This window comes from Hemicordylus capensis, chromosome 2 (genome assembly GCF_027244095.1).
Source record: "Hemicordylus capensis ecotype Gifberg chromosome 2, rHemCap1.1.pri, whole genome shotgun sequence".
Classification (NCBI taxonomy): domain Eukaryota; kingdom Metazoa; phylum Chordata; class Lepidosauria; order Squamata; family Cordylidae; genus Hemicordylus; species Hemicordylus capensis.
Genome location: NC_069658.1, coordinates 11,508,923 through 11,532,030, shown reverse-complemented (window position 1 = coordinate 11,532,030; position 23,108 = coordinate 11,508,923). Strand labels below are relative to the sequence as shown.

The 23,108-nt window shown below is 47.1% G+C and overlaps 2 protein-coding genes across 3 annotated transcripts in view; both read left to right on the top strand.

The window, feature by feature from the left end:
* The window catches only part of PSTPIP2 (proline-serine-threonine phosphatase interacting protein 2), a 60,615-nt gene extending 46,392 nt beyond the window's left edge, over positions 1-14,223 (top strand). The window contains exons 12-15 of the mRNA XM_053288731.1: positions 2,888-2,966; positions 7,109-7,143; positions 8,011-8,076; positions 10,805-14,223. Of these exons, the coding sequence (XP_053144706.1) occupies positions 2,888-2,966; positions 7,109-7,143; positions 8,011-8,063 (167 nt within the window). The 3' untranslated portion in view covers positions 8,064-8,076; positions 10,805-14,223. The remainder of the gene's footprint in view (positions 1-2,887; positions 2,967-7,108; positions 7,144-8,010; positions 8,077-10,804) is intronic.
* A 3,966-nt stretch (positions 14,224-18,189) lies between these two features.
* Positions 18,190-23,108, top strand: part of EPG5 (ectopic P-granules 5 autophagy tethering factor) — an 87,597-nt gene continuing 82,678 nt past the window's right edge. Inside the window, exons 1-2 of one of the 2 annotated variants that reach the window (XM_053297497.1) lie at positions 18,190-18,369; positions 21,618-21,773. In XM_053297497.1, the coding sequence (XP_053153472.1) occupies positions 18,313-18,369; positions 21,618-21,773 (213 nt within the window). In that variant the 5' untranslated portion in view covers positions 18,190-18,312. Of the gene's footprint in view, positions 18,370-21,617; positions 22,491-23,108 lie in introns of both variants that reach the window. The other variant, XM_053297496.1, reaches the window with a different exon arrangement.

The window sequence follows — 23,108 nt, the reverse complement described above, 5'->3', positions numbered from 1 at the left end:
GAACTTGATCAAAAGGACTTTAAATTCAATCCTGTGTGGGACTGAGATAAAGTTCATAAACCTAAGTACTACAGATAGAGACTTGGGTGCTGCTAGAGAAACTGGGAGAGTGCTTACCAACCCTCAGTGAAGCATAATATTCATGGTTTGTGAATACAGGAGAACCCCGTTGTTCGTGGGAGTTCCGTTCTGTGGGGGAGCCGCAGATACCAAATCCTCAAATAATGGGGCATTTTAGCAATGGGAATCGGGGGTGGTGGTGGTGTTTAGATTCCCTGGGTGTAAAAAAATCTGCTGAAAATTGTGGTTTTTGCCCCAAGTTGCCTTCAGATGACACCTCCCCCCCCCCCCCGCCCAAGTGCCCTGCCGTGCAGAAACCTGACCAAAAATTGTTGGTTTTCCCCTGGTTTCAGCCATAAAGTGGCTCCTGATCACTCTGGCAATAAAAAATGGGGGCCAGAAATGACCTACGAGGTCATTTCTGGCCACCTTGACCTGCAGATACATGGGTTTTTAACTCTTTATTTGCCTTTCCCTCCCAAGTATTCTGAGGTCGGATGCTAATTACCCGACCGCAGATATGTGAATCAGAGTGCTGGACCCATGAATAGCGAGGTCCTCCTGTATTACTGTTCACGAATGCAAAGAATATGGGAAATACTGGCTTGGACTCCTAGTACACAAAGATAAATACAACTTGATGGGTACAATTGAAATGTGGTGGGGTGACTCCTGGGATTGGAATGCAGCAATTAAAGGATGTAACTTATTCAAAAAGAACAGATGTACCGAAAGGGAAGGGAGTAACCCTGTATGTCAAAAATGTGTACACCTATACAATAATACAAGGGAGTGAACAAGGCAGCCAAATTGAGAGAACATAAGAACAGCCCTGCTGGATCAGGCCCAAGGCCTATCCAGTCCAGCATCCTGTTTCCCACAGTGGCCCACCAGATGCCTCTGGGAAGCCCCCAGGCAAGAGGTGTGGGCATGCCCTCTCTCTTGCTGTTGCTCCCCTGCAACTGGTATTGAGAGGCATCTTGCCTCTGCGGCTGGAGGTGGCCTGAAGCCACTAGACTAGTAGCCATTGATAGACTTGTCCATGAATTTGGGTAAAAACAAATGGAGAAGTTTTGTAGTAGTCTACTGCAGACCGTCTACTACAGACCATCATACCAAGGAGAGAAGGCGGATGACGCTTTCCCCGATTGCAGACATTTCAAGGAAGCAAGAAATGAGCTGGCAGGGAACGTTGTGATACCAGAGCCTGGTGCAGGCATTCTGTTGTACCTTCATTCAGATACCTTCTATACGCACATACATATTTGAGTGTGAATAACTGTACCTGTGTTTCATTTTAAAAGTGAACCTAGGTTCAGGCCCCCTGAAATGCAGGATGCAGATAGGAAGTGTACTGCTGAGCCTGTGTTCGTGTGAATGACTGTACCTGTGTACAGTTCTGTACCTGTGTAGACTGGATGCCGATGGTGCATGCATTGAACATAACATGTGCCTAGGGCTCAGGACCTGACTGAATTGTACTAGATGTTCCTGGAGGAGGGGCTGGAGGGGGGAAATACAGTTCTCCCTTTAATGTAACTTCTGGTTTGGCCCTAAGCAGGGGCATTGCTGGGCAGTTAAAAGATCCAGGCCCCAGGCCCACCGCCGCTTTTTGAGAATTAAACTCAATCATACCACCCCCGCCACAAGAATAATGGCATATATATTTTAAAGCCTCTAATATGATAATATAGCACCTATGAAGGTGGAAGCAGCAGAGAGCGCAGTGAGACCAGGACTCCGGAGATCTCTCCCCTGCTCTGTGCTGGGGCCTCCACCGCTGCATGGCCTTCCTGGAAGAAGTGATGGAGCAGGAGGGAGGTTGCGAATGAGATTTGGGGCTCTGAGCCATTCCTTGGAGGCCTTTCCCCCATTGGCCACCTCCTTGTGGGCCACCTACTAAAGCCCATGGGCCAGCTCATGAACTTTAAAGGCCACCTTGAAAGCCCTCAGTGGCTTCGGTCCAGGCTGCCTGGGAAAGGGCATGACCCCCCCACTGCACATTAAGATCATTGAGAGAGGTCTGGCACTGGCTGCCACCAGTTTGTTTGGATTAGGTCTTCTCTGTAGTCACTCCCTATAGATATTCGAGGCTCAGCATCATTACCAGCCTTTAACAGAGTCCTAAAGACATTTTTTTTTTTAGCCTGGCTTTTAATGACTCTTAAATGGTTTTAATTTTTAATGGCTTGTTTATCTTGTTTTTTTATTCATGTGATCTAGGGTTGCCATATTCAAGCGTCCCAAATCCGGGTGGCCTAATTTTGCATATTATGCTGCAACTAATTTGCATTTTATTTTATTTTTTATTTGACAGATTTGTAAACTTTCCCCTCCTTCTCTGCCCTCCCATGAAATTGGATCTAGAGTAAAATCCAGGCAATCCGGGCAGCGCATTTGAAATCCATGTAAATCTGGGTGGAATTTAGCAGCCAGGTGGAGGAGCCAAAAAAATCTGGGGGCTGCCCTAAATTCTGGGGGACATGGCAGCCCTAATGGTGAACTACCTAGAGTCTCTAGGATCGGGGGCATAGAAATAAAATACATAAATAAATAGTGATGACCCTGGCCCTGAGAACAAGCTCCAGTGTGTGTGTCTTGTTGAGGGACGGAGAGCCTAAACTTGAGCAAGCAACGAACATCTTTGCTGCTGAATGCCACATGTAGTCCTTGTAACCCTTTTTTCCAGCTCGTGGTTGTGGGGGGAGAGAGAGAAAGAGAAAGAGTATTGTACTTTGGGGCAGGATTTTCCAGCTGATGCTGCTGTTCCTTGGCCAGCATGAAGCTTTGCAAACCAACTATATTCTTCCCCCACTTTCTTGTACAGCTCCGGTACTCTATGAAAACTACTATAACTCTCAGAAGAATGCCGTTTCAGGAAGAAATCCTGCCCCAGCGCCAGCAAGGTGAGAACAAAGGCACTGCTGCTCAGGTGAAATAAGAGGGCTGGAGGCGTGATAGTGCCTGAGGGTGTACTCCTGGGTGCTTTCCAGACTAGACACGACGACAGGGTCAGGATGTATCTCGGAAGTGTGCTTGCACGCTTCCTGTGTCGTGACAACGCAGTCCCTACGCGGACAGCAGGGAGCCGTTCACATTTCCAATGCCTTGTTGTGAATTTAATCGCTGCGATACAGAGCAAGGATGTCATGTATCCGGCATGAAAAAGTTGTTGTCTTTTCGGGTTGTTTGTTTCGGCGAGATGGCTCCCCCTGCTGTTTACGACCCAAATGCAACTTGCCCAAAGGGAGGCATTTTGCAGCTGCTGAGCAGCTCGTCTGGAAAGCACCCTACTGTTGGGCCTCAGCCAGATGCAGGGACAAGCAGTGGGGAAATGGGGAACATAGGCAACATAAGCTTCCTTATACTGAGTCTGGCCATAGGTCCATCTAGCTCAGTATTGTCTATACCGACTGGCAGCAGCGGTCTACAGGGTTCCAGGCAGGAGTCTTCCCCAGGCTTGTCAGGCGGTGCCAAGGAGCGAACCTGAGACCTTCTGCATGCAAAGTAGATTCTCTGCCACTGAGCTACAGCCCCATCCCCATAGGGGAATATCTTGCAGTGTTCACATGTAGTCGCCAATCAAAATGCAGACCAATGTGAAACCTTGCTTAGCAAAGGGGACAATCTATGCTTGCTTCCGCAAGGCCAGCTCTCCATCTTGAGTCTGGTTCTGTAGCAGACAGAGAGAGAGAGTCTGCGGAGTGTGTCAGGCAGACGGCCACATTCCTAGAGTCCAGGGGGCAGTGAGAGAAGGCAAGGACGAGAAGAAGTGAGAGAAGGCAGAAATATCAATGAAATCTTGTTCCGAACTTCAGTGAAAAGTTAGGAATATACGAAACTGCCATATACTGAGTCAGACCATTGGTCCATCTAGCTCAGTATTATCTATACAGACTGGCAGCAGCTTCTTCAAGGTTGCAGGCAGGACTCTCTCTCAGCCCTCTCTTGGAGATGCTGCCAGGGAGGGAATTTGGAACCTAGATGCTCTTCCCAGTGCGGCTCCATCCCCTGAGGGGAATATCTTACAGTGCTAACGCATCTAGTCTCTCATTTATATGCAACCTGGGCACACTCTGCATAGCTAAGGGGATGAGTCATGCTTGCTATAACAAGACCAGCTCTCCTCCTAGTTCAGGAACCTTGGAAGAGAATTATCACATCATGGGTGAAAACTTGTGGTTCCCCCATGAAAAAGATTTATTCCACAACACTGAAGTTCTGAAGAAGATTTCATTGATATTTTTGGAAGAATATATGAACTTTTATGAATACTTGAAAAAGATAATTGAAACAGCGTTATTACCGGGGTGCTGTTTCAACATTTAGTTCTTTCATTTGATGGACTATACATTTCTCTTGTTCAATTCTTTGTTGGTGGATGCTGTAGTGATCAGCCAACTCTCCCCTAACGAGTTAACTGGAAGTGAACCCTGTCCTGACTGACAGGCTGGTGAACTCCAGGTATCAGCCAATCAGCACACCAGGTGGGTGGGACCTAGGGAGCTGTTGGGAGGAAGGAGAGTTGCTTTGTTAGAAGAAGCAGGCTGGGAGTTCAGAGAGGAGGACATGTGGCCATGAGAACTGGCTGTAGGAGAATGTCCCTTCTGCAGGTCCTGGGAAGCCAGGAGGGCAGGCAGCTTGAATTATCATCCAGGATTTGGTGAGTTCAAGACAAAGGAAGCTAGGATTTTGGCTTTGGGATGTTTAGTCTAGGGAAAGTTAGTTTAGTCAGATTTTCCGTTAGGCTTTCTGTTTCTTTTGTGTGCACTTTATATATCCCTGATACTGGTCTATTATTGTTTATCTGCAACGTAACTAAGCTAAGAAACAATAACCTATCCCTATCCAGCCAGGGCATTGCAAAAGATTTTGTAAGTTTTAATTGTGCCTTTGTATTTCCCTACCTACCTGTTCCTTGCAACTTGAAAGGACTACAACTCCCAGTATTTCCCATGCATGCCACCTGCTGTTCCAGTCATTGCTGTGGCACTGCAGACTCTGCTTCCCATAAAGGAGCCCTCCCCCCCAACACCAAACTCTTTTAGGTAGTGAAATCCAAAACGGATTGTGAACAGCTCCAAAAGGATCTCTCCAAACTGGGGGAGTGGGCGACAAAATGGCAAATGCGGTTCAATGTTAGCAAGTGCAAAGTGATGCACATTGGGATGAAAAACCCCAACTTTAAGTATATGCTGATGGGATCCGAGCTGTCGGTGACGGACCAGGAGAGGGATCTTGGGGTTGTGGTGGACAGTTCGTTGAAAGTGTCGACTCAATGTGCGGCAGCTGTGAAAAAGGCCAATTCCATGCTAGGGATCATTAGAAAGGGGATTGAAAATAAAACGGCTAACATTATAATGCCCTTATACAAAACTATGGTGCGACCACACTTGGAGTACTGCGTACAATTCTGGTCACCACATCTTAAAAAGGACATTGTTGAACTGGAGAAGGTACAGAAGAGGGCAACCAAGATGATCAGGGGCCTAGAGCACCTTTCTTACGAGGCAAGACTACAACACCTGGGGCTTTTTAGTTTAGAAAAAAAGACGACTGCGGGGAGACATGATAGAGGTCTATAAAATCATGCATGGTGTGGAGAAAGTGAAGAGAGAGAAATTCTTTTCCCTCTCACACAACACTAGAACCAGGGGTCACTCCATGAAATTGATTGCCAGGAGGTCTAGGACCAACAAACGGAAGTACTTTTTCACACAACACGTGATCCACTTGTGGAACTCTCTGCCACAGGGTGTGGTGACAGCCAACAACCTGGATGGCTTTAAGAGGGGTTTGGATGACTTCATGGAGGAGAGGTCTATCAATGGCTACTAGTCGGAGGGCTGTGGGCCACCTCCAGCCTCCAAGGCAGGATGCCTCTGAGTACCAGCTGCAGGGGAGTAACGGCAGAAGAGAGGGCATGCCCTCAACTCCTGTCTGTGGCTTCCTGCGGCATCTGGTGGGCCACTGTGCGAAACAGGATGCTGGACTAGATGGGTCTTGGGCCTGATCCAGCAGGGCTGTTCTTATGTTCTTATGCAGTACTGTGCAGGAAGAGGTGTGTGGGGATTGCCACAGCATGGTTCCAAAGGGGGATGGTGCACACCTTTATGGGTATTCTGGTGGTTGAGATGTTCCTGTAACTGGGGATGATGGGAGTTGTAGTCCAGCAACAGCTTGCTGGTCATTTTGCCCACCCCTGCAACAGAGGGAAGAGAAGGAAGATGAAGGCAAGGGTAACCTCTGCTAACTGAGCAAAGAGGCACCTTTTAATGTGGTGATTCTCTTTTATTTAGCAGGGGGAGAGTAACTGGCCCTATCCACCCCCAGCACAGTACTTCCAGTGACTGTTGCTGGTGTCTACATTTCTTTTTAGATTGTGAGCCCTTTGGGGATAGGGATCCATCCATTGCAGGGGTGGAGCCACCATTGAGCGGACGGGTTCAAAGAACTGGGGCCGCCACCTCTCAAAGGCCACACCTGGCACCCCAGACACACACACCCCGTGTCTGATGTCAGACGTGGGGGGCCTGATTTAGCTCCCAAGCCGGGTCATGCGGTCCCATTTGGGAGTTATGTTGGCCAGCACTGCATTCACAGCGTGGCCAGAGTGGCTCTCCCTGCCTTTTAAATGCATTCCCAGCACAGCCGGAGTGACACTCTGGCCGTGCTGTGAATGCAGTGCTGGCCGATTTAACTCATAAACAGGGCCCCGTTGGGGAGCTAAACCACGCCCCCACATCTGATGTCAGACACAGGGGGGGCGTGACTAAACGCTCTCTGTTTCTGATGTCATACGCAGGGGGCAGGGCTAGGGGGGCCACGGCAGCGGCAGAACCAGGGCTGCCGCTGGCCTCCCTCTGCCCCCGGAGATTGTCTTAAATTCAGAGTCCTGTTCCTTTCAAGTAAGTGCAGGTATACTCTGTATTTAACCTCTACTTTTTAAGGGGGTCGTCTTAGATTCAGAGTGTCGTCTTCTGAATCTAAATACACGACGCTTGGAAGTGCTGCTTCAGTGCCTAATTGCTTTTTCTCTTCTCTACAGGAGGCCACCCTTACCCATCCCTTCCAGTGGGCAATGTAAGCATCCACGCAATTTCCTTCCAAACCGAATGCCTCTTTTTCTGAATTGTCTTTACCTGATGTAGCGTTCCCTGTTTTTCCACACGTATCTGTTTTCTTTCTCCTTTCTTAACTTGGAGCCAAACAAGACAAGGAGATGATGGAGGGGGGGAAAACCCTCCCCATGATAAGTAGCTATTTGCCTAGCTAGGGAAAACCTCTGAGTACCTGCAAATTATCCCTAATAGGACAAATGGCCGCTGGTGGGAGGATACTTTGCATTGGAGAAAATGGGGGAGGAGAGGGTTCAATCCCCTCTCCTTCAGTGCTGATCCAATCCCCCCCCACCCCGGCCACCACCTTGCAGCCTTTTACAAAATGTAAAGCAACAGGAGACCTGTTCAAGGATCTTCGTGGTCTCAAGTCTGGCATGTAGGCCGGGAATTCCCAATGCTGGGAGTACAACTCCCATTGTCCTTTGGTCATTGTGGCTAGGGATGTTGGGATGATGGTAGTCCAACATCTGGGGATCCAAGATTGGGAGCCCCTGGGCTGTAGGAACATAGGAAGCTGCCATATACTGAGTCAGACCATTGGTCCATCTAGGAAGGGTTAGGGGTGGGTTGTTTGTTATGTAGCATGTGAAACAGCCCTAATTGTCATGGTTTCCCCCCAAGGAATTTGTGAGGGTGCTGTGAATTCTCTGTTAAACCAGCCAACTGTTCCTCCCACCCCCCGCCCCGTTAAAAAACAACAATAATGATACTTCCCAGGATTCCTGGGTTGGGATGGGGATTCAGGACAGTTTGTGAACTTCTAAGTTGGTTGTGTACATTCACTTTTCATCTTTGACAATAGTAATTAATTGTGATCTGCATTTTACAGTCGAACCTGAATACTCTACTGTCGATGGCTACAGTTTAATACAGCCTCACTAGCCTGCGGGAGAATGTAAGTTTGTTGGTGCTGAAAGAGATTTGTTTGAGAGGGAATGCCTGTCATTCGGAACTGTATATATGGCTATGGGAAAGCTTACAAAAGTAAGATTTGGAATTCTTGGGGAAAGCTGACTGTACAAAACATGAGGGGGTGGTTTGTAAAGGGAAGCCTTGCAAGAGCTGGAACAACGAACACACACCTGCGGCCGCCCCCCACTGCAACAATGCAGAGGGTTGCAAAGGATCAGCCCTACATCAAACTCTTCACGGAAACAGGATGCTCCCTCCTGTCTTTGCCTGATAGCCCGATCATATGGGTGCCTGCAATGGGCACCCGCTTGTTACAGTGCGAGCTGGTTATATGGACATCTGAAGACTATTGTAGTTATATATTTATAGGCAAAAACACTCTCAGAGTGGTTTACAGAGTAAAAGGTATGAGGAAAGAAATGGTTCCCTGTCCCCAAAGGACTCACAATCTTAAAAGACACAGCAAACAAACAATGAATATTTATATACTGCTTTTCAACAAAAGTTCCCAAAGCGGTCTACACAGAGAAAACAATAATAAAGTAATAAGTTGGATCCCTGTCCCCAAAGGGCTCACAATATAAAAGAGAAATATAAGACAGACGCCAGCAACAGCCACTGGAGGGATGCTGTGCTGGGGTTGGATAGGGCCAGTTGCTCTCCCCCTGACACCAGCAAGAGCCACTGGAAAGAGGCTATGCTAACAGGGCCTTTTGCTCTCCCACTTTCCGCCTTCTATATAAAGGAGAATTGCCACTTTAAAACATGCCTCTTTGCCTAGTGAGCAAGGAATAGGAAGACGCCTTGCCTTTTAAATCAGACCCCAAGGTTCCCAACCTTGGGTGTAAATATGTATTTACTACATTTATATCCTGCTCTTCCTCCGAGAAGCCCAAAATATGGTTTTGTTTATCATCACAACAGCCCTGCAAGGTAGGTTGGTCTGAGATTGAAATGGCTGGTCCAGAGAGTCGCCCACTGAGTTTCATGGCTGAACAGAACATCTGGATCCCTGGATGTTGTTGGACTACAACTCCCATCATGCCCAGATGAGGCTGGGGATGATGGGAGTTGTAGTCCAACACCTGGGAGCTCAGGGTTGGGAGCACCTGCCTTGCATTAGGGGATGGACTGCAGACTGAAGCCCTCATGGCCTGCTCCAGCGGGTAGCAAGCATATGCAGTTTCTGGGGTCCTGAGGCCAACAGGTGTTTCCAAGTCTGAGGAAGTTGGATAATGCTGTCAGACAAAGGCAGAGGCGTATCTAGGGGAAATAGCGCCTAGGGCAAGCACTGAAATTGCGCCCCGTGTCCAAACATCCCACACCCATCTTTCAGATAACTTTACCATAATAACAGCTCAAAAATACAAGTCAAGCTCGTTAATCTTTTAATATTTCAAAAACTATTTAGCAGTGGACGTAGGCAGACCAAAAAATGCTGGAAAACTACAAATTTCAGTATGCTGGGGCTCATGAAATACCCAAAAACTATGTGGAGGTATACTTGGAAAACTAAACAGAAGTGCCTGTCTAATTCTCTACTATGCATTGTAGCATCACTATTACATAAGTTTTAAAAATAAATGGAGAATTTTACTTTTCCCAGATACTCTGAAAATAATTAAAGGAAATGCAGAGTAAACTATGTCACTGCTTGGAATATATTCTAGTATTTCAGAAAGACAGTTAAAATGAGAGAAAGAGAGCAAGAAACTCCCAGTAGGCCTTAATACTAAGGATTTCACACTGATTCAAAGACAAACTCACCATTAGCAGCCATATTATTAAGACATCACATTTAACTCATTTATCACAAGAAGCAAAGTAAGAGCAAATCCTAGCTCCTAGATACAATCCTAGCTCATAAGCTTCAGCTCAGTATTCACAAGCCCTGATTCTCTGTACATAGTGCCAAACTAAATATGTGTACAGTGACTTATATTAATTTTTTTTTTACATGTAGCCCCTTTGGGGAGCTTCCTAAAGGCCGTGGGGGGGGGGTGTCTGCAAAGGTTCCCCATCCCCCTGCTGGCCTCTAGGGCCTCACAGGGACCATTTGAGCATGTGTGGTGACCATTTTTAAATTGTTTTTTTTAAATGGCCGCTGAAAACAAAATGGCCACCATGTATGCTCAAATGGCCTCTGCGTGTGCTGGCATCGCCCGGGGCCTCACAGAGGCCATTTGAGCATGCACGGTGGCCATTTTGTTTTCAGCAGCCTTAAAAAAAAAATTTCAAAAATGGCACGCCCTTCAAGTGGCACCCGGGGCACGTGCCCTGCCTGCCCTACCCTAGATACGCCCCTGGACAAAGGCATCTCGGGGGCTTTCCTTGTTTGAACTGGGCTTGTTGCTAACCTTCCATTTGGGTGGAACAGGGTGCCAACATTACATGTAGACCTCCAGGACAATATTGGATTCCTTGCCTAAGTCATCTGGGCAGAGGATGTTTGAGGGTGTCCCCCCCATCTCCACCCCCTTGTGGGCTAAAGGTGAAATCTTGAAGCTGGCCCTGAGCCTCGTCCGGGTAGAACAGGAGCCCTTTCTTGTCGGAGGTGACCAGTGTATTCTACAGATGCATGTAGCATGTTAGTGGTTTGGTTTAGGAAGATGCAATGGAGAAGTTAACTTGGGGAGGGACTTGGGTGTGTATTGCAGCTCTCCGGCAGGCAGCAGGTTATGCTTTGTTCACTGTTCCATTCTTTTCTCTAGATCGTGAAGCCTTTTCCTTCATCTTTACTTCCATGAGTGGAGCGGGGAGGAAGAGGAGTTATTTACACAGTATATCAGAAGCTATTCTGCTGCCGTCACCACCACAACCACCACAGCAACTGTGGTTTGTCTCTGCTGGATCTAGTCTTTGGAAAAGTAAGACTACCTAAAAAAAGACTATTTTTGCACAATGGAGGATGTGCACGAAGCTGGAGAGGAACAACCACCTATGACTTGCTGGTAACAAGCTCCACAGACTGAAGTTTTAACTCTTCATTCCAAGGAGGGCGGGGGCGGAAATCTTTAAGCACAACAGTTTATGAGAGGTCATGCCACGATTGTTGGGTTTGGATATGGGAATCACAAGTTCAAATCCACATGTGGTTATGAAACTCCTCAGGCAGATCACTCTCTCTCTCTCTTTCTCTGTCTGACCTACCTCACAGGGGTGTTGTGAGGGTGAAATGAAATAACTCTTATGTATGCTGTTCTGAATTCTTGGAAGAGACGTGTGTGATACTAGTGTGCCAACTAATGATTCTGGGGTGGGGGAAGGCAAAGGGGACACACATTGAGAGGGAGATGGCTTTAATTTTTGGTGTTGGCACACGTCTTGCCAAGTCCGGAGCCTTCATACTGGATGAAGGACTTCAAATGATTTTAAGCAAAAATATTAATAATAACCATAATACTTTAAGAATGTGTGGAAATCCAAGCAGAGGGTAATTCATATTCTACATTACTATATGGACTTCACTGGTGCAGAGCACAGTTTACTGAGAACCTTTTCATTAAAAAGAAGGCAAGTTACTAGTCCTCATGGCTAAGTGAGAAGCTAGATAAGATGTGTATGCTGCCTGCCAAGCAAGTTCTGGAAACCAGAGGAAGACATACAGCTGGATTTTCTAAAAAGCTGCCTGGCATTTTGTCATGGCTTTTTAACCCTAACTTTTATGTCCCATTCCACACTTAGTACACACCTCCCTGAGCACAAGGATCTGTATTTAAAGAATCTTCTTTACATAGCAAAAGAAATGGAGAATATGTCCATATGAGGCTGCTACTAATCATCTCACTGATGGGGTTAGTTGGACTTAACAGTAACAGACGTTGGGAGGAGAGCTGGTCTTATGAAAGTAAAGTGTGCCGTTGAGTCTATGTTGACTCCTGGCGACTACAAAGCCCTGTGGTTGTCTTTGGTAGAATACAGGAGGGGTTTACCATTGTCTCCTCCCTCACAGTATGAGATGATGCCTTTCAGCATCTTCATATATCTCTGCTGCCCGATATAGGTGTTCCCCATAGTCTGGGAAAGATACCAGCAGGGATTTGAACCGGCAACCTCTGGCTTGCTAGTCAAGTCATTTCCCTGCTGCGCCATTAGGTGGTAGCAAACATGAATTGTCCGCTTTGCTAAGCAGGTTGGCATTTGCATTGGAGATGTGTGAGCACTGTAAGATATTCCCCTTAAGGGATGGAGCTGCTCTGGAAAGAGCATCTGCATGCTTTCATGCAGAAGGTTCCAAATTCCATTCCTGGCATCTCCAAAATAAGGCTGAGGGAGATTACTGCCTGCAACCTTGGAGAAGCCACTGCCAGCCTGTGTAGACAATACTGAGCTAGATGGGCCAATGGCCTGACTCAGTATATGTCAGCATCCTATGTTCCTATGATCCAGTTGCACAGAATTCCACTGGTGTAGTGGAATGCAGTGCCTGTAGTGGAGTGCAGTGGGCTGATATGGAAAGAAAAGAAAGGTTGGCTGGCAAATAAGAATATACCATGATTCCCACCTAACCCACTAATTTTTCCTGCTATATAAATTGCCTTGAGAAATTTTTTGTCTCAAGACATTGTTGAGCTACAACTCCCATTTTCTCCAGACACAGTTTATTGCGGCTGGGAAGAATGGGAGTTGTAGTTCAGCATCTGGGGATCCAAGGTTGCCTACCCCGGGAGACTAGCAATCTACATGCTTAGATTAATACAGTCTTAGAACATAAGAACAGCCCTGCTGGATCAGGCCCAAGGCCCATCTAGTCCAGCATCCCGTTTCGCACAGTGGCCCACCAGATGCCGCTGGAAGCCACAGGCAGGAGTTGAGGGCGTGCCTTCTCTCCTGCTGTTACTCCCCTGCAACTGGTACTCAGAGGCATCCTGCCTTTAAGGTTGGAGGTGGCCTATAGCCCTCTGACTAGTAGCCGTTGATAGACCTCTCCTCCATGAAGTTATCCATACCCCTCTTAAAGATTGTTGGCTGTCACCACATCTTGTGGCAGAGAATTATGCCACAAGTTGATTATGCGTTGTGTGAAAAAAGTACTTCCGTTTGTTGGTCCCAGATTTCCTGGCAATCAATTTCATGGGATGACCCCTGGTTCTAGTGTTATGTGAGAGGGAGAAGAATTTCTCTCTATCCACTTTCTCCCCATCATTCATGATTTTATAAACCTCTATTATGTCTCCCCGCAGTCATCTTTTTTCCAAACTAAATAGCCCCAGGTGTTGTGTCTTTGGCACAGGATCCGGTAACTGCCATGCAATCCAGAGAATCTTGGCTTCTGCTTCTTTTTAAAAAGAGCAACTTTCTAGACCTTATGAATGTGGAGGGGAAATGGCCCAAAACTAGTTTTTGTCAAAAGTTTAGAAATTTGAAGAGATTATTATGGTCTGGTTCAATTTTCCAGCCGCTTGATAACAGCGGTATTTAGCACTGTTCATCTCCTTTGCAGTCTCTTGACTCTTTTCCTCTACACTGCTGTTTATATCCCAAATTATGACACAAACATTCCAGAATTTGTAAGAAGAGGTGAAAAAAAATTATACTATAAACATACTAAATCCTTATGCAATCATGCACAAGCTTGCTCCAATTGTGGAATTTCATTTTCCGATTCCAGACTGCCCATCTTTTCCTTAGTTAGATGTACTGTTTACATCTGCGTTTGCAGAAAATGAACGAGTCTGACTGTAAATGATACAACTTTTGACATAGAAAGAGTGAGTGATTAGTTACTTGGGAGCCTATGGTTGCTAAAAAAAGAAAAGAAAAGACTGTTGTTTGCCTGCAGTTCAACTACATAAAGGTTTCTGTTCACATCAGCATTCTGCCTGGCTGCTGCAGGATCAGTGCGAGGGTTTGGGAAATCTTCATTGATGGATTTCAATAGAGTTGCTCTAGGAAAAAGTAGCTGAGACTTTTCACAGGGGGCTTCCTGGCTTTCGGGTTGACCACTGAAAGGGAAGGCAGACATTGACAGCAAAAGAAGTGCCACAGGGTGGGAGAAGTGGATCCTCCAGAGGCTGGATTCTCCGGTGTCTCATTGGTTGGTGTCCGCCCCCTCCTTTAAATGTTTGATTTGTTCTTTGTTCAGTGAAAGAGCTGATGTTTGAATAAAATGTTGAGTGAGAAGTCCATATGAAGTTGTAAAAGTCTTGTTAATGGAAGCGCTTTGCATTTCTGGAGGTCACCTCAAGCACTGAAGGCCCTTCACATCCATCTCCATCTTCATGGTTTGGTCAGTATTAATATTCTCACATGGCAGACGGGGAAGCAGAGGCCCCGGGAATGTGATGGCATTTGTCATGGCAAAGTAAGGATGGGGCACTTTTGCTTTCTGGCTCACACCTCTGCAAGAGTCCAAGGTTGCAGTGGAAATAGCTCTAAACCCTGCAGTTTGTGTTAACCCTTTCTCTCCTGCATAGATTTCCTGCTGGAAATGGCTTCCCTTGCAGGATGTTTGCCCCCAAAAGCACTTGCAATGAGACTAAACAGGGGGCTTGCATATAAGGCCATTATTTCCCTGACTGCTAATTATAGTCTGCAGTTCAAAGTGCTGGCCTTTGACACTTGCAACGTTCCCACCCCATCTCTCAACCTGACTTGCCGGTGTAATGGGGAAATTAGCAAACCATCATTGAAGGAAGACTGGACCAGGACTGACCACAGCAATCAGCTGGCCACTGTGACCCTTGAACTCAGGATCCCTTATGCTAGGGCTCTCTTGAAAGGCCTCACTAGTCCCATAAATCTGGGATTAGGGTTAGGGCAGGAATCCTTAAGCCCAAGTCCCCAGATATTGTTGGACTACAACTCCCATCATCCCTATCCATGATGGCCTTGGTGTCTGGGGATGATGGGAGCTGTAGTCCAACAATATCTGGGGCCTCAGTGTTAAGAGCTTTAGAATAAGAATATTGCTTGTTCTTGTTTGGCCAGTATTGCAAATGTGATGTTACAGACATAAGAACAGCCCTACTGGATTGGGTCCAAGGCCCATCCAATCCAGCATCCTGTATCCCACAGTGGTCCACCAGATGCCTCTGAGAAGCCCACAGGCAGGAGATGACGGCATGCCTGCTCTCTTGCTGTTGCTCCCCTGCAACTGGTATTGAGAGGCCTCTGAGGCTGGAGTAGCCCTGTAGTAATCAAACTAGTAGCCATTGATAGACCTTTCCTCTGTGAATTGGTCTAAGCCATCCACCCTGCATGTGAATTTGTTTAAAGCCATCCAAGCTAGTGGCCATCACCACATCCCCTGGCAGAGAAGTCCATAGATTAATTGACTAGGCATACCTTTGGTCTTATCCAGCAGGTTTGCTCTCACATTCTTATGCTTCCTTGTAGGTTTGATCTTTCCACTTTCTTTCCAAAATAAACTAATTAGTGCAGGCTGGCTATAAAAGATGCCAGCATGACCATGCTACCCAGCTCTTATTCACAGCCACTACAAACAATCCTGGGATGTAGGCATGTTCTAATTTTGCATGCAGGGAACTGAGGATGAGAACCCAGAGTGTTAGCAGTGCTAGTCTGCCACACCAGAAAACAATCTTGTGGGACCTAAGAGAACAAAATATTTATTAATATTTCTTGTGGCATCAGTTTTCATGAACTAGCAAAATAGTAAGGATAGTCAGAGTGCCGCTGAGCATGTGCAGCGTTTCCACACTGAGGAATCTCACAACCAGCAGTTGTCCCCATCCCCAATTTTAGAATTTTGGGAGTGGGTCACATATTGTGGCTTCCAGGAAGCTTTGAGCTCCAGCAGAAAAGCCCGCCTGGTTGAAATCTGTGGGGGTTGGTGGGATACGAGAAGGTCAGGGGTGTAGCTAGCCCGGCGGCGGCTCATGTGTGGCTGCGGCGGGTGCCCTGATAGCCCCGCCCCTGCATCAGATGCAGGGGATAGCCACGCCCCCGCATCTGACGTCAGATGCGGGGTGTGTGGTCTGGCTCCCGAACCCTTGAGGCTCCGTTCGGGAGAAGCAGCTTAACTGCTGAAGGGGCCACGCGGCCCCTTCGGCAGTTAGACAAAGGCTGGTGCTGTGTTCGCAGCGCAGCCCAGCCCAGGAGCGGCTCTTCCCTGGATGCAGCACCAGCCTTTGTTTAGCTCCCGAAGGGGCCGCGTGGCCCCCGCTCGGGAGCTAAACTACCCCCCCGCGTCTGACGTCAGACGTGGGGGCCGTGTCAGGGCTGTGAATGGCGGCTCCTGATTGGGCACGGCCCGGGTTCTTTGAACCCGTTTGCCCAATTATAGCTCCACCCCTGGAGAAGGTTTCTGTCCTTCAGAAAAGAACACCCATTGGAGTTAAAAAGCAGGGAGTGGGGGTAGGATCTACTGGATCCCAGCCCTGGAGTTGAAGCATGGAAACTGATTGGAGTCCAGGACTTGAACTCAGGACCTGTGTGTGCAAACAACACTGCTTCTGCTGCAATCCCAGACAAGGAGAGCTCCTCACCTGCTCATAAGGGGATGTGACAGATGCAGTTAGCCAAACTGCACAATTAATTAGGCTTGTCCATGTTCCCGCAGCATGCAACGTTTTCAGCCCGTTTAGATTGCTAAACACCTCTGCTGTGAATAACCACACCTCCAACAGCTGAACGTGTGTCCAAGAAATATGTTGGGGGTAGTGCAATCTGACAGGGACAGGGAAAACTGACAGCCTCGTGCATCGGAGAAGAGAACCCATCAGAAAAGCCCACCCACATGGCTGAAATCTGTGGGGTTGGTGAAGTATGAGAAGGTACTGAACACTGACAGTCCTTCAGAAAAGAGCACCCATTGAAGTTAAAAAGTGGGGGGTGGGACCTGCTGGGTCCCAGCCCAGGAGTGGAAGCATGGGCCCTGGAAACTGATTGGAGTCCAGGAACTCAGGATCTGTGCGTGCAAACAGCAGCGCCTCTGCTGCAATCCCACACAACAAAAGCTCCTCACCTGCTCATAAGGGGACCTGACAGATGTAGGCAACAAAGCTGCACAATTAATTAGGCTTGCCCATGTTCCCAAAGCGCCAACATTTTTTAATGTTTTAAAGATAATTATGACATTGTTCAGAAAACCATTTCAAACATCTTAAACATAATTTTTAACAATGTAGTTTAATTTTTCATTTAATTACCAAACCTCTAATAGCTGAATCTGTGCCCAAGACAAAACATCTTAAACATAATGTTTAAAAATGTAATTTTTAATGTTTTAAAGATAATGCATGATATTGCTCAAGAAACCATTCCAAACATCATTCCAAACATCTTAAATATAATTTTTAAAAATGTAATTCAATATGTCTCATGTTCATGCAACTTGTTCCAGGGTAAGAGTCTCTTCAAGGTATGGGCAACTGAGTGGCTACAAACAGGGAGACTGAGCATGAGCAAAGGACACGAAAGTTTAAAACCCTACAGGGAAGGGGTCCTTGAGAGGCAGGAGAAACCTTCGCTACACCGGTGTAGTATCACTTTGCCATATACATCAACGAGTGGTACACTATGCAGCTGAACAGGCTCAAAAGCATTGGAGCATGCTCAGTATGGTTAAATGAAGCTCCTTTTCGTTTTCTGCCCAAAACCCCTATCAGATTTTCATTTCTGATTAAAATATCAAAGAGATGCAATTCAGATTCTGCAAAAAAAAAAAAAAAAAATCACATGTGACTGGATGTGCAATTATGTAACAAAATTACTCTGAAACATAAAGAAGAATGATTACAATAGTGCATCCCAAGGACGAATGTTAATTTCTGTGAAAGGCCTAGAGAACTGGCAAGAAGAGAGCAAGAAGGGAGCATGCTCAGTCTCTCCAGTTGAAGCCACTGCCCTTACCCTGAAGGTGCTGACTACAACTCCCAGCATCCCCAGCTGCAATAGCCTTTGCTTGCAGATTATGGGAGTTGTAGTCAAACACACCTGGGAATCCCTGTTGGAGGCAACACTGCTACCTAACCCCTCACACACATTCTCTCTCTCCCTCCCCCGCCTGTATGTCGCTCTAGGCTTTCTCTCTCGCTTACTCCAATGGTCCGCCTGTATGTCGCTCTAGGCTTTCTCTCTATGGCTCTTGGTGCCGCCGCTCTAGCCGCGGCAGTCTTGTGGGGGCTCGGGGAGAGGGCATCCGGTCGCGTGACCAGCTGCCTTCCTGTCTGTGCAACAGCGGCAGCAGCCGCAACAACAACAAGAGGGAGGAGTGAGGAAGGAAGGAGCCGCCGCTGCCTCCTGCCGGGCGGGGATGGCGGAGGCTGTGAAGCCCCGGAGCCGGGCCAAGACCAGCCGGGCCAGAGCCAAGGTAACCGGGCAGGCTGGGAGTCCCGGCCGCAGTCCTCGGAGCGGGCGCGGATCATCCAAAGAGGCGGCTGCCTGGCTCAGAGCCCCGGGGGCTCCTCCGTGGAGTCCTGCTGGCTCCCTCGGCCAGACGCCTCTCGGGAGACCCTAGGCAAGCAAGCACGCACCTTCTCCACCGGCTGCTGTCGCCGCCCTCAGAAGCTGGAACTCTGGGGTAGACTTCCCCTGGACGTGGAGGTTCCACTTCCCAGCTGTCTTGGCTCACGAGAGTATCAGGGCGTTCCTGCTGCTGGCTTAGGCCAAAGTGGCTTCCCCTAATTCAGAAGCTCTCAAACTTGGGTCCCCAGACGTTGGACTGCAGCAGCTCCCATCATCCCCTGCTGCAATGGCCATTGTGGCTGGGGATCCTTAAGGCCAAGTCCCCAGAGGCGGTTGGATGACAACTCCCCATAATCCCCAGCCCCAAAGCCTACTGTGGCAGGGGATGATGGAAGTTGTAGTCCCACTACATCTGGGGACCCCGGTTTGAGAAGCCCTGATCTGATCTGACATCCCTGTTTTCCATAGCAACCAGCCTGGTACCCTCAGGAAGTATGTGTGCCACATACATGGCACACATTTATGTATTTTTATTTAAATTATTTAGTGTAGTTTTATGCTGCCATGTATATGAATCTCTGGGCAATTTACAATTTCAAACCACAAACCACAATTAAAACATTAAAGCAATTAAAGCAATTTAAAATATAAATAAAAATAACTGTAAAACTTTAAAGCTTATGGACTAAAAAGCTGTAGACCTCCCCTGCTGCTCTCCTCTTGCCTCAAATTGGTATTCAGAGGTACACTGCCTCTTAGTGTGGAGGTTCTATTTGGCTATCATCCGTACAAATATGGAAATAATCCTGGTGGATCAAATCCAGGATCTCGGTCTAGTCATACACTCTTGTTTCCAACAGTGGCAAGCCACCATAGAAAATGACTTCTTTTAACATTTAGATACAGTGGGATTGCTCCTGCTTTTCTGTCACTTGTCTGGTTCATTTTGGTAGGTTATATGTCTCTTGCTGTTATAGCATTTTTCGGGGTGTGGGTAGGATTTGCAGTGGGATGATATCATGGAGATAAAGGGTTAAATAACTCTTGCTTCTGAGGGTCTGACCCAGTTGGGCCCTTGTGTGGGTCATAACCCTGCAACTAGATGATGATGCATGTGGACAAGTCATGCTTGCTTCATTTGGCCCTTCCTCATTTCCTGTGCTGTATTAGAACACCTTGGAGAGGGGATGGGAAGAGAGAGGACTGAATTTCACTTGGGTGCCCCTGCTTGTTTTTCTGAAGAGAGCTGGTTTTGTGATGGCAAACATGATCTCGTCCCCTTAGCTAAGCAGGGTCTGCCCTGGTTGCATTTGAATGGGAGACTAGAAGTGTGAGCACTGTAAGATATTTCCCTTAGGATGGGGGCTGCTCTGGGAAGAGCAGAAGGTTCCAGGTTCCCTCCTTGGCAGCATCTCCAGGATAAGGTTGAGAGAGATTCCTGCCTGCAACTTTGGAGCAGTCGCTGCCAGTCTGTGAAGACAATACTGAGTTAGATGGATCTATGGTCTGACTCAGTATAAGGCAACTTCTTAAGTTCCTATGTCTGCTGAATTCAGTTGTATCAATATACGGAGCTGCTGAGTCAGACCATTGGTCCTCTAGCTCAGGGTTGTCCACATCAGAGATTCTCAATGTTGGGTCCCCAGATGTTATTGGACTTCAACTCCCATAATCCCCAGCCAAAGGGCACTGGGGCAGGGGATTATGGGAGTTGAAGTCCAATAACATCTGGAGACCCAACGTTGAGAATCCCTGGACATTGACTTCTAGCAACTCTCTAGGGTTTCAGACAGAGGTCTTTCCCATGGATGCATAGAGATGCCAGAGATTGGCCGGGAGTCTTGTGCATGCAAGGAAGAATGTGCTGTACTATTGGAGCCATGGTCCCTTCCCTGTAGTAAAGAGTCCTGAAACATCTGCTGCTTCCTTCACTTCATATGCTTGCAATCATGAGGACTAGAAGAAATGAACGTTTTGGTATCTGAAAGATGCTATACGTTTGGTGTTGATCTGCCACAGCAGTATATGAAAGCCCAGTGTTTTTGTGGAATTGAGTTATTTTGCTCTCTAGAGAGAAGAGAAAGTCATGCTGTCAGAGGCATGTGGAATTAGTTAACCTTGGTACTTGTGAATAATGTGATGCTCACATGGCATTTCCTTGGGGCTTTTGGCTCACATTCAGGGTCTTAGTTCCTTAAAAAATAAAAAAAATTGGGTTTCCATTAATTGGTTCAGCATTTCATAGCACAAGCCAAAAACATCTGCAGAAAGGATGGGAGTTCCTGTTTTGGGGAGTTCCCGTTGGTTTATTTGATGTATTTTAACCCCAGCCTTCCTAATGGTCTGACAGTAAAATACTATAAAAACAAAAACTGTATAAACAGTAGAATAGCAAAGTAGATTTTGAAACGTGTGTTTGCAATCGATCATTACTAACCTCCCCCGCCAATCCTTGCAGCTAAATAAAACAGTAGATCTGGCAATTAAAAAGGGATACATTTAACTAAATGCATGGCTTAGATCTAAAGGTGCTCTCGAATTAACAGTTCTCTTCAAAAGCAGGGGGAGGTATCCCTGATTTTCACCAGTTTCCTGTTTCGGCACCATCATTCTTGCTTCATATCCTACACCATTCAAGGGAATCCTTCAAACCTCAGGCGCAGCTTTTTGGGGTGTGTGTCGGGGAAGAGAGGAGGACCAACATATCCTTGTATACTACTATATTTACCTGAATCCAAGACTAGGTTTTTTCCCCAAAGTTCTTTGATGCTAGAAATCAGTAGGTCATCTTAAATTCAGAGTCCTCTTCCTTTCTGGTAAATATAGGTATAACCTGTATTTAACCTCTGTTTTTTAAAGGCTCCTCTTAAATTCAGGGATGTCTTATATTCAGGTAAATATGGTATACATCTATGGTAGAATAGAAACATGAATAGAAAATGTAGATGGATAGATAGCGCCATCCACATGAATGGATCTCGTCTGAGATCAACTTATCAGCCCGACTTTTTATCTCTGTAGGACCCACTTCCTGCACTTGTGTGGCATGCTAACTGTTGTTATTGTTGGATGGGATTGATTAGAATTCAGGACAGCCATGCCTGTTGCTCTTCAAATCCTGTACCTTAGTACTTTGCTTTTTCTTTCTTCCAGGAAAAGAAGAAAAAAAGTGAAGAGGAAAGCGTTGAGTCTCGGGGCTTCCTTCCCAGTGTGCCTAGAGATCGAGATGAGCCTTCTCACTCTAGCAGCACCCAGGTGGAACACCTTCCGGAGTCCAGAGTCCATAATCAAGCTAATGAGGGAGCCAAGGTGAATGAGTTTTCTGACATCCCTCTGAGTGATGAAGGACCCCCAGCAGCAACCCTAACAAAGCCTCAAACGCCGGTGGAAGAACTTCAAGCAAGTGCTGAGGAGGAGGATGTTGATAAAAAGCCAGCCAATCCTCAGAGCCTTATGGAAGCAGTCGTTAGTGAAGTGGCAGCCTGTGGCCTATCAGAAAGTGGTATTTCTCACACGCCTTCTTCAGTGAGAAGCATCCAAGACCAATCAACAGAGAACATACAGCATGTTGAAAATCCTGTCCATCCTTCAGGAGAGGCTCCTGCCACCATTTCTGCCCCTGCAAGGGAAGTCCAAGCAGACACTCAGACCTCTGGTTCCAAAATGCTGTATCCAGATCTAGCGCTGGAGTTACCCCAAGAGAGGCTACCAGTCCTGGCCATCAAGCCACCGAAGGGAAGGCTCTACCCCGAGATTCCAGTAGAACCAGAGCTGCTCCCTTTTACCAAAGAGCAGCTGAAGATCTTTGAGCCGTATTCCTGGCTGGAGAATGTGGAATTCTACATGGAGGAGTTTGGGAGCATTGCGCACCAAGACAGGCACGAGTTCTTCGAGCTGTTGCTGAACTACTGGCGCTGCCGGAAGCAGCTGCTTCTGGCCGAGGCAGAGCTGCAGAGCCTGGCCTTGGGTTGTCAAAGTGTCGAAGGCCGCCTGTGGACTTTTAAGGATGAGCAGCAGTCTGTCCAGGTGGAGTAGCAGAAGGGGTTTTTGAAGAGCTGGTTCAGACATTTGCCTAAAGCACATGGTGCAGCCTTCCTGGGATCTCCCACTTCAGGGTGCAGTGGCTGGAGAGAAGAACTCTTGCTTGGATTCTCCCTTGCAAACCTTCCCTGCCTATGGAGGTTTGGCACGTCGGAGAGAACGTGTCAGCTCCATTGCCACCATGATATTTTCTTTTCCCACCGGTTGGGATGCATTGCCAAGGGGAAATACTCCAACATGCATTTCCAAGCATACATTCTGCAGTGATACACTCAAGGAAGGACTGTACCGCATGCTGCTAAGGAGTGTTTGAACGAGCTCAGAGTTGCCAGGCTACACTGTGGGCCGTTTGAAACACTCAATTCTGTGTCCATTGGCATTCCAGTGTAGAGAGAATATCACTTGATTTAGCGCCGGCACTTTAGGGTCGACTTTGTTGTGGTGGCATGTGGTCTTTGGAAGCGAACAGGTGCATGAAGCAAACTGTGGCCTGCTCTTGATAGGCACATAAGAAGTGCTTTGCTAGATCAGCCCAAGATCCCATCTAGTTCCTGAGAACATAAGATAATATGTGGTGAACATATTCATGTGATCTGGGATCTT